This window comes from Nuphar pumila, chromosome 12, assembly GCF_984573655.1.
Source record: "Nuphar pumila chromosome 12, dmNupPumi1.hap1.1, whole genome shotgun sequence".
Classification (NCBI taxonomy): domain Eukaryota; kingdom Viridiplantae; phylum Streptophyta; class Magnoliopsida; order Nymphaeales; family Nymphaeaceae; genus Nuphar; species Nuphar pumila.
In genome coordinates, this window is record NC_143260.1 from 19321960 (window position 1) to 19333738 (window position 11779).

Genomic DNA, 11779 nt, shown 5'->3' on the forward strand with positions numbered 1-11779 from the left:
TCGGAGGATCTGACCATTGGTCAAAGGCCATAATTGTTTACTTACGCGCTCAGGAGAGTCAAGCGTGGCGGTAGGTTTAGCAAAAAGGTGAAGGATGTTCTCGTCCTTGAGTGAGAAGTCATGGGACTGTTTTGGTAATTGGTCCGGTAACGCATAAAAAAGTCATAATAGTTGGGTAGTATACTGGTTCCAGCACATTAAGAAAATGTTGGAACCCCGTCATACTGACAAGAGTGCCGATGGCGATTTAGTCGCCACAAAATTCTTGACATTTTAAAGTTTTTGAATTTTTAATTTTGGAGAGGCATTAAAAAAAAAGGTTTTCTAGAAAATAAAAATTAACGAAGAAAAAGAAAAAACTAAATAGGCCTTTTAATATTGTTGTAAAAGTGTGCATGCCACGGTGATATCATAAATTTTTTATTTACTATTTTCAGAATACTATAGATTATTATTATTTTTCTCCTAACCTTTACCAAAATATTCGGAATTTTACAAGATTCAAAATAAAACTTCACGATATTTATCACTGCATGGCATCACGGATGGCAGGGGAGGATGAAATATGATGCAGATCAGTTGTGAGATGAGGGCCCCATGGTTAGGGATGGCATAGGACTGGGACGGATATCCGGGGACAAGGTCTCCACTCTCGTCTCGTCTCATCTCAAAATTCTGCCCTCCATCCTTGCACGGGTTTTGATTTTAACCTCCATCCCCGCTTCATGTTTTCTATCCTCGGTCCAAATGGGGCAAGGCGGAGCCCAGACAGATGGTAGGCTAGACAGGGTTGTGCATGTCTAGAGACATGAGGTGTGTTTGACTGAATAATTTTAGGGAATTAGAATTCCGAATTCCCAGTTTCATGCGTTTCAAGATGCACGGCAAGGGAATTCCTTTTAATCGACCATCTTCACTTTGTTGACACAGTGAATTCCCTAGCCGGGTCTGATCGGGTTGGAGCTGAGGTAAGAAACTGGATAGTTTCCGTGTTCTGGACCAAGAGGATCCAATATCCAAATATTCAGCTTCAGTGGAAACAGAAAGCATGGTGGAACCACTACCATTCTCGGTGAGGGGAGTGTGGACAACAAAAGGAAAAATATCTGGTGGGTCCCGCCGGACAGAATTAAATACGTAGTTTACGCCGGCCAATGGTTTTTAAAAACAAAATTTGCCCACGTGGAATCCACGAGGCGGACTGGCACGTGGCATCTCCTTCAGCATCCTATCATGACACGTAGCTGCGGGCCCCGATGACGTGGATGCTCAGACGAGAAGAGCCAACCGAACATGAGGACCACCTTAAAGATCGAAGATTCTCCACGCAGGCGGTTGACACGTGTGAAGGATCAAGAGGATGACACGTTCATGGCGCGGGCCCTACGCCCGCACGGAGTCCTTATCTGTTCGGGGGAGAGTGTGGTTACGGAAAATGACGAGATTGCGCTTCTACTTTTATATTATGACTATTTTATCCCTGCTCATATTATAAATGACTTCCGTGGGCTAAGAACTGACGGTACCCCCTCCCATTTAAGAGGGTTAATACTTGTTTTGGAACCAGGTAAAGCATTGAGGGCGTTTTAGTCATATTGAGAATCTTTGGTTGGTTTGTGGAAAGGCTTGCTTGGAATTTGAAATGACTATGGTATTCTTTTATTTCTTGTAAATGACCAATATGACCCTTTAGAAAAGGACGCCTTTTTAAGCATATAAATGTTTTGCCTTCTCTTAAGCTTAAAAAGCACTCATAAGGTGGTGGCAGATTGTAGAACGTAACCATGTATGTTGGGTGCATATATCTGCCGGTTGGCTCTGTTTGGGAACTGGCAGTCCCAGGGAGTTTTTGCATTTCATGAAGTGGAGGAAGGGTCTTCTGAATGGATCAAGACCGGTTATCGTATAAAAAGTTTAGTTGCAGATTTAGGTGAATTAATGGAAAATTTTGCAAGAATGTTAAAATGTCATCTATGGGCATGGATCCATGTCTGATTATCCAAATTTGGTCCACTTCAGGTTTAGGATCAATTACTAATGATAAATACACTTTCAAATCATCGTTTATTGTATCGTAGAGCAAACTTGTGCCTGCCTTGGTCATGAAGTGAAGTAGGGGGGGGGGGGGGGGGGGAGAGGCCTCGTCGCAGCCTACGGCTGCACATCATTTATTCTTTGACCGTAACCGACTATTTGCCATTACTGTTGGTCGAGATGACCGCCTTACCCAATAATACATGCTCGTCGCCCAACTCCATCAAACCCGGCGGTGTTTTTTTTTGTGAGCGGTGCACAAGAGAAGAAGTGGAAAAGATTTAGGGACAGAAACGTCCATTTGTATTTTGAAGGAGGAATAATTTTCGCCCCGGACACCATGGAAGCAACACGGGCTGCCTGCCGTGCCGCTGACATCTCCAACCAGGGGCACAGGGGTAAATTGATACCCCAATAAAAAAAAAATCAAGAAACTGCACAACGCTGCGCACCCTGCAACCAATACGAACACTATCTTCGTCCGTTCGTCCATCACGAAAATTCAATCGCCCCCTACGAACGGAGTGGGGCCCACACTTTATGGGTGTGACCACAACCACAAGTGAGGTTGCTGTGCGCATGCGATGCCTTCTGCCTGCTGTGTTACCTGTGTATGGAAGGCGAGGGCCGTGAAATCCGTTACCGTTGGGAGAGGTTCGGTCCACCAAAGAAGGAGGAAAAGCACTAAATGCGCGCCGTCACCGTCAGCAGTGGCAGCGCCGCGGTGATTGGCTCCCTTTTCCGGCAAGCGTGCCCCGTACGGGATGGGGCCCACCTCCCCCAATGCCCCTCCCTGACCAGTAACCACCCGCAGGGCCTAACCTCGGTCAGCAACAGGACGGGCTTTAACCGCGGTTAAATCGTTAACCCTGAGGTTAACTCGTACGGTACAAAAGAGCGAGAGCGAGAGCGAGAGAGACAGAGTAGGCCTTCACAAAAAGGAAGGAGGGGGAGCTCATTTTGTTCTCCATTTTGCCTCGGTTTTATTTCCTTTGTCGTGCTTGGTCGCTCAGAGAGAAAGAGAGAGAGAGAGAGAGAGCGGTGGGGGGAGCAAAGGTTGCTGGTTTCAGACGAAAGAAAGCGGTTCCCGGCGAGAAGGAAACGAAGGAATTGGCAGTTGATCGGACATTTATTAAGGTGACGATAACGTTATAGGGGGGCGGAATTCGGAACGACGAGGACGAGAGAGAGGGAGAGAGAGCTATTGATGATGAGGGAGGAGGAGAGCGGTTAGGGTTTCGGGGAGAGGAGATCGGAGGGGACTGTTGATGATGGCTTACGCCGCGGAAAGTTTCAGCCCTAGCTCGCCGTCATCCGCCTTCGGCAAGTCGCTCGCGGGCTCCAAAAGTCAAGGTCAAACGCCGGTCTCGGGCGTCGCGAGGCAGAATCTCTCCAAGGACGCGCATGTGACCGGTAAGCCTTCTGACACCCAACCCCCTCTCCCCTGGTTTTCTGGCACGGCTCTCCGGCCGGGTCGTACGGTTACTAGCTGAGGTTCCGTCTGGTTTTCCGGAAAAGCGGCTTGGCTTCTTCGGGAGCTGCGCTGCCGAGTGAAGTGAGTACTGGCTAGTTTCTCCGCGTCTGGTGTTTGTCACGTAGGGATGGAACCAAAGGACGCCTATTTCATCGGTTTTTTGCTTTGAAGCCGTTCCATTCTGGTTGTTCGCCGTTCCAGAATTAAGCTCTGAAATGGAGCTCCTTTCCCGTGATCGATTGCGGCAATTTGCCGCAGATTGGAAAGTCGTGATGGTTTCGTAATTTGTGTTTTCGAGTGCTTCCGTGTTTGTGGATTCATCATCGAACCGTTGATTGTCGTTTTTTTGCTAAAAGTAGGCTTTCTCCTTCTGACGGAAGGTTTGATGCGGTTTTCCGGCATTATTGCCGGAACTATGGATGTCTTGCGTTTATTCTCTCTTCGAAGCGTCCTTTTCGGTTACCTTTGCAGAAATCAAGCGTGTTGCGTAAGTTCCTCGTTTTCGGATGGTGCTATGGGCGGAAGATTCATGCTTCTGGCTCTTCAGACTTGTCTTTTACGTTTTTCCTCTTTCTTAAGACAGAGCACTTCTCATCTGAGTATTTGGTGTTTCTAATCCATTTTCCCTCTCTTTTTAGAGTTTTATCGCTTCAACCCCAGTTTTCATTTATTATGGGCCATCTTCTAGGTAGCAGAATCTCTCTCTCTCTCTCTCTCATGAGTAGTCATAAAATTCGAGATTTTGTTGTTTGCATTTAATATTCTTCGTCCTGATGAATATATTTTGTTCCTCGCTCTCTCGGAATGGGTGCTTATTTCCAGACCCTTTCAGTTGCAGGTCACCGTGGCTAGTCTTTGTTCATTTAATACGGATATAACTTTGTCGAACATTTTGGTGCCTCTGGGATTTCCCCGGAAAATTTCCATTATTGGTTCCCTATTATGGTTTGTGGCCAGAAGAATTTATTTTTTCTCGTTTGGTATCGATTTGTTTCTCTCTGAATTCTCTGAAATTTTGGGATATTTTTGGGTTTGCCACAGCAGTTGGTGTTGTATGGCCACCAAAAATATCTTTAATGTGCTTTGCAAGACATCTTTTTGTGGAAGTTTGGGAAAGGGACTTCTCCAGGCTTTCCTGTTACCCCTTTGGTTTTTGAATATTCGGAAGCCCAGCCTTTTTCTTCTTCGTTTCCTCCCTCCTTGGTATTTGGAAACCACCAGCGTTCTTGATTTTCTAGCCGCGATGAGGTTTATAACTTTATATCTTTGAGCAAAGGTTTTTCACTGTGAACCGTATCTTTTGCCTGGCTTTTCTTCTTTTGCAAAATTTGCTGAGGTACTAGTTCTTTTTTCTGAGGTTTCGCTTTGGTTGGTGCGTTTCTTTTTCTGATATTCAGGCAAGCCTATGGAAGATTTGCTTTATAAAGAATTATGGCATGCTTGTGCCGGTCCGCTTGTTACGATACCACGTGAACGGGAGCGGGTCTACTACTTTCCCCAAGGCCACATGGAGCAGGTCTGTTTGACCATATTCTTGGTTCTTGGCTTTTCACAATGGAAACGCATACTGCATCCGCATTTTGATCACCAAAATCATTTGATTCCTTTTTTCAGAAAGCAGACTCATGAGTGTAAATTCCCTTATGCTGTTTCTCTTTGGGTGCATTTCTTGTTTCTGTAGCTGGAGGCTTCGACAAACCAGGGTCTAGATCAGCAGATCCCATTGTTTGATCTCCCATCAAAGATACTGTGCCGTGTTGTCAACGTTCGTCTTCAGGTAATCTACCTAGAAAATGGGGAGTTCTCCTTTGTAGGTGCATGGTAGTTCCGTTTATTCCCTCATGGCTTATCAATCTGTAATTTATGAAGGCTGAGCCTGAAACAGATGAAGTGTATGCCCAAATTACTTTACTGCCTGAACCAGAGGTACTTTTCTTTTCACTCACACACTTATTTGCCTCCTTTATTGGGCGATTTGATGATTTGAACCTTTTCTTTTGCAGCAAGCTGAACTTTCTAGTCCTGATCCTTGCCTCCTCGAGGATCCCAAACCTAATGTTCGTTCCTTCTGCAAGATTCTTACAGCTTCTGATACTAGCACTCATGGAGGGTTTTCTGTTCTTAGAAGGCATGCCAATGATTGTCTCCCTCCTCTGGTGGGTTTCTCGTTTCGTTCTTAGTTTTTTCAAGCTGTATATACCGTCTCCTTTTTTTTAATTTCTGGTTCCATCTCATTTTCTGAGGAGCTTGGACAAGGGCATTTTCTGCATGATGTTTTTTCCCTTTTCTGGAGAACATTGAAAAAGATGTGTTATCATGACGGAAAGCAGAATAGGTTTGAAAATGGTTTTTCTGGAGAATTTGAAATATAAAACTATGTCCATGGATGGTTAAACAGCAAGTGTATGTTACTATCGTTACCTGGAAGACTGTTTCTATTCTCCAATACTTTATAATTTCTTAATTTAGTTAACCCCACAATTTCCTAATTTAGTTAAAACCATAATTTAGAATTGGCAATCCAGAAATAATCTTCTACATTTTTTGCATAAAAGTCCCTTTTTTATGTGGAGATCTTTTGTTAATTTTCGTGACCTTCACTTCTACTTTATTCATTATGTTCAATGGAATTTGTTTTTGATGTCTTAACAAAAGAAAAGTTGCATTTTAGTTCATTATATTCTAGCAATTTGTTTCCTGATTGATTATTTCACCTTTTGTTCTAATTGGCAATATGATTATCGCTTATTGGTTTCCCTTTGTTCAGGACATGTCTCAGCCAACACCTACTCAGGAATTGGTTGCAAAGGATCTACATGGTTATGAATGGCGCTTTAAGCATATATTTAGAGGTATGGATTTGTATGTTCCTTGTTTTGTTAAACTAGATTAAACTGTATGAAATTTTATGGTTAACTAGACTCTTCAAGTAAGTTGCCTGTACTGTAACTGTAAATTTTAAAGTTCTTTGAATGCTGCTACTAACTTGCTTTAAAATAGATTTGTGTTTGATCACTTCCTTTTCTGTTCATCATTGTATTGTGTGATTGTGTAGGAATTTTTACTCACCCATGGTTGTAAAAATTTCATTTTGTTGTTGGTTTATTGCCTACAATTTCAACAGGTCAACCCCGGAGGCATCTTTTAACCACTGGTTGGAGCACATTTGTCACATCAAAGAGGCTTGTTGCAGGAGATGCCTTCATATTTCTTAGGTACTAGTTCTTTCATGCCTCCTTTCTGTCATTTGATTTTGCACTTTCACTGTTGAATGCTGTCTTCAAAGGGGAACCTGTGTCTATGCTAAATGCTGAATAATATAAATCTTAAAATGTTCAGGGGTGAAAATGAAGAGCTCCGTGTTGGAATTAGGGGACTAGTGAAACAATCAAGTTCCATGCCTACCTCGGTAATCTCCAGTCAGAGCATGCATCTTGGTGTTCTTGCAACTGCGTCTCATGCTGTTGTTTCTCGGACACTTTTTACAGTTTATTATAAACCAAGGTAATTTCTTTTTTATTTGTGAATATCACTCTTGGCTTTGAAAACTTGAAATTATAATGGTTTGAGAATTGGGAAGTTTTCTAATCATGTTTTACTAAACCGTTTTGGTTTCTGATGTCCAAAATGATAGCCAGAATGAACTTGCACTTTTATGTAATCTATTATAGATTCAATAACATTGGATTTTTCTGAAGTTCATGCCAAGTTTTGACTGTGTTTTCTGATAATGTTGCAATGCAGGACTAGTCAGTTTATTATTAGTGTGAACAAGTACTTGGAATCAATGAACCATGGATTTACAGCAGGGAATAGGTTTAAGATGATATTTGAGGGGGAAGAAGCTCCTGAACGAAGGTATTTGGAGACCGTTTCTGTGTCTGATTAATTTTGGTATGACATGCCAGCCATCTTTGCTTAGTTTCTGTTTTCTCCTGTCAGGTTCATGGGTACTATTGTTGGATTTTCTGAACCTGTGGCTTCACAATGGGCTGATTCAAAGTGGAGATCACTTAAGGTTCAGTTTTATCCGATCTGCCCTGTTTAGCTCTGGGGTTGATTATGCCTTCTACCTCTAATCTTGGATCCATTTTTCTAACATTTTTTCAGGTGCAATGGGATGAAGCATCTTCCATCCCTCGACCAGACAGAGTATCTCCATGGGAGATAGAACCTGTTGTTGATTCAACTGCTCCAGCTCCCGCTCCACCATTGCAGGTTACACAGAAAAATAAACGTCCCCACTCACCAGTGGACTTCTCTCTTCTTGGTAAAGCCTGACTGTTTGCCACCGCCTTCTTGTATTTTTTGTGAAAGGATTCATGCCAAGTAAATTTTATTACTGCATTGTCATTGTTAGGAATCTGCAAAAGCCTGGTGGAGTCTGTCTCTTCATATTGGTATCCAAGCGGGACCCAGAATCATGAATTAACCTCATTAAGTGGCACAACAGAGCTGGAGCCTAACCCGGATCAGATCACCTGGTGTTCTAAGAGGCATGATTCCATAGCTAGAGATGGTCATAATATTTTCATGAACCAACCAGACACCTTGTCACCCAGAGTGCAAGCACCGTTGCATGTCTTCCATTCAGAAGAGAATAAAACAGAATCACTGTGGTCCTTAGTCTCCTGCTTCTCTGCTGGTGACCTCCCGATGAAACTTCATACGCCTATAAATTCCCATCCTCAAGTTGAAGGAGCCACCGACTCCTATGCAGCAACAAACTCAAACATCTCTCCATCTTTTCCTGAGCACTTTGCTCAGAGAAAGTCGAAGCCAGAAGGATGCAGATTGTTTGGGTTTCAGTTGATTGAGCAATCTTCCGCTGTAGATGATTCACCACCACCTTCTGCTCTCACTGCTTGTGCTGTTGAGGATGTGCACAGTCATGCTAAATGTGCTGAGTCAGGCGTTCAATCTGAGCTCTCAAAATTAACAAAGGAAGCAAATAAGACAACACAGCAATCGCCAAAGGAAATACAGAGTAGCCAGAGCTTCCCAACAAGAAGCCGAACTAAAGTATGCTTGCAATAATTCCGAATTCTTCTGTTTTTATATTCTCTCCTTAAAAATGTTTCGTTGCTAATGTAGGTGCACATGCAAGGAATCGCAGTTGGGAGGGCAGTCGATCTGGCCACCTTGGATGGCTATGATGAGCTCATAACAGAGTTAGAACATAGGTTTGACATTAAAGGCGAGCTACGACATCCAAACAAGAAATGGGAGGTTGTCTTTACAGATGATGAAGGTGACATGATGCTAGTTGCCGATTATCCATGGCAGTAAGTGTTCATGAAACTCTTTCCCACCTTTTGCCTGGTTCATTTTTTTTGGCTAAAGCCAATGGTTTAGCACCTGAAGAATCAATTCAAAGTTCCAAACTCTGTCATCCCTTCCAAATCAAGAATTTTGCGTGGTGAATGAGTTTGTTCTAGTGGCCAGAGTCAGTTGTGGAATTTCAGAATCCTCCTTATCATCTACTTGTCTCCATAGTTCATGTTTGATTCTTCATATTTTTTCAGGGAGTTCTGTAGAACAGTGAGGAAGATCTTCATCTACACATGCGAAGAGGTGAAAAGCCTGAAACTTGAGCCAGTAGTTTCAGAGCTGAACCATGAAGCCTAGAGTGTATTCATGTCCTGGAAAGTGGTGGTGGCGGTGAAGGTGGGGGTTTTACTGCAGGATTTTGAGTTTCATTGCTTTTTTTTCAAGCAACGACAACCCAATTGGCTTTTGTCATTTGGTGAAGTGATGGAGACCTGTTTCTACAAAACGAGAGCTCTGGGGGAGTGGAATGAATGCTCTGTTCTCAAAGCTGAAGGTGGTGGCCGAGTCAAGTTGGAAGTTATGTTTTTTGTCAGTTTCTCGAACAACAGGGAGTGGACTTTAGTCAGTTACCTTTTTCTATTTTTTTTTTCTTTTTTCCTTCGTGATTGTGGGGGGGGGGGGTGTGCTAACTTGGTGAAAAAGATTGTATGGGAGATAATTTCTGACTCTTTTTTTTTTAACTCTGCCTAGGGAGCTAAAGACTAGCGTGAAAAAGGTGAACAGTGTAGAGTGGTGAATTGCAAGGGGGGAAAGAAAGTGGGGGCAATATTTGAATTGTAGGGATTTGTGAATATTTCGTCCTAGTGGGGTGCTGCATATGGTATGACTGGTGGAGTGGGGGAGGCTGTAGGCGTAGGGGGTTAGGATATTGACATGGGCAGCGGCTGATGGATGGGGAAAAGGAAAAGACTCTTTTTCCACCATTTGTACATATGTGTTTACGTATATCATATATTTGGGGTGGCTTTGCTCTCTCTCTCTCTCTCTGGTCCTAAATCAGAAAGTATGGTTTTGAAGATGAAACGTGGTTGGGTATTTTTCCTCTGAAAATAAATCCTAAATGGAGGGATGCTAATAGATTAGCATGAGAATTTTGCATATTTGGCATGATGTGATAGGTTGCCAAGTTTATGCACCCTACCTTCCACTAGCTTCATGAAGCATTATCATACTTCTCGTTAAATAACCTTTTTTATTATTCATTTCTGGGCTCTGTATGGGTGGAACCAATCAGAGTTATGCTGACCCTGTGGAATTGTAATGATCATAGGGGAGCCGATTTTGTTAATTGTTCAAGTAAACAAGTTTTTTTTTTTTGTTTTTACTCTATATATGGAGTCCGAGGCTACATTTATGGTCGACTTGCCCCCACCCTCACTAAGGTAAGGTGAAGAGGGGCGGAGAGGTTAAGAGACTGCTGCAATAAACCTCATAGCTACTGTAGAATCCTGCTCAACCTTTAGTTAGAAGCTTCTAATGCTAATCTATTTGCAAGTCCAATATGCTTCTAAATTAATTGTCATAGTGGAACAGTATCTTTCTTCTGAACTTGAATACTCTTTTTTGCTTTGAATATTCAACTCTTGTTGAAGATCTTCAATCTGTATTGCATCTCAGTTCTGGATATGCATCAATTTTCCATGTAATTTTGGAGAAACAGAGTTCTTGGTGCAGTGCAGACTAGTTATGGCTCTGGTGAGTTCACAGACCCTCACAAGGTAATCTGTTGAAGCAAGGGTGATTCTAAGATTGCAATTAAACAACACTCTAGAGCCCATTACCTCACAGTAAGAGAGCAAAATTGTTATTGTGAAAGAAAATAGAATCGAGAATACGAGAATATTTTTGTTTTCTCATGGAATTAAAAATCATGGAATTAGCATAGTACAGTTCATATATAGATTACACAAACTTAACAAAAAAATGAATACATTTGCAACCTTATGCACTTCTTATCGTGTTCCCTTAATAGTCAATGATATCCCCTTGATTATCAATAACAAGGCTAACACATTTCCTTGATTAGCGATAACAAGGCTAACACATTGCCTTGATTATTGGTATTGATCTCTCCCTTGATAATTGGAGTGTGCAGATTGAGGATGCTCAACTTGGTTTTGAGACAAGAGAAATGACTGGTGCCAAGCCCCTTGGTGAAAAGGTCCGCATACTGAGAATGTGTGGGAATGAATCACGTTTGAATTAGACCACTTTAATTTTTTTCGCGCATGAAGTGGCAATCAATCTCAATATGTTTGGTACGCTTGTGATAAACTGGATTGATGGCAATTCATTTTCAAATTCAAATTTTTCTTCTTCAAATTCAAAATATCAATCTAAGTCAATTTTTGATTATTTCAAACTCAGAATTTTAAAATCTCCTTTTTCAAATCTCAAAATTCAAGTCTAGATCCAAAATTCAGTTTTCCAAGTCAAAATTAAACTTTTGAAAATATTTCGTTAAAAGTTTCTCAAACTTATTTCAAAAGCACTTGGAAAAATCAAGATTTCTGAATTATTCTTCTCAAAAGCATACATATTTGCATTCACATTGCACAAGTATGATTCTTTGTGCATTTTAGACTTAGAATAAATTCTTAGACAATATTTAGGTAAAGCAAAAGGCATAAGTTCAATCCTTGGTTCAATTACCCTTGGTAAAGACACCAGTAACGGTTGAATCTCGTACCAACGAGCGAATCTTGTCTCTCTATTTTTTCATAAATTTTTAAAAACGGAGGCGAGTAATTACGAAATATTTTTAAAGGTCAAGTGAGACCTTTGCAAAAGAGTTCTTTTCTTTCTTTCTTTTTCTTTTCTCTTCTCTCTTCTTTTATATCTTTTATTCTTCTTCAAAAAGGAAATAGAGGCTAGAGAGGAAAAGAGAAAGAAAAGATAGGAACCAGAGGAAAATTTTTGCAATGATTATAGTTTTGGCGA

The 11779-nt window shown here is 41.7% G+C and overlaps 1 protein-coding gene across 1 annotated transcript; it reads left to right on the forward strand.

Moving 5' to 3' along the window:
- Positions 1–2959: 2959 nt before the first annotated feature.
- Positions 2960–9815, forward strand: LOC149820209 (auxin response factor 18-like). The gene is made up of 14 exons (XM_089982210.1): positions 2960–3447; positions 4906–5024; positions 5190–5285; positions 5378–5434; positions 5512–5664; positions 6276–6360; positions 6633–6723; positions 6848–7012; positions 7253–7366; positions 7451–7526; positions 7619–7778; positions 7869–8530; positions 8603–8793; positions 9034–9815. The coding sequence occupies exons 1-14, from the start codon at positions 3303–3305 to the stop codon at positions 9134–9136; spliced, it is 2217 nt and encodes a 738-aa protein (XP_089838336.1). The 5' UTR covers positions 2960–3302; the 3' UTR covers positions 9137–9815.
- Positions 9816–11779: the final 1964 nt, after the last annotated feature.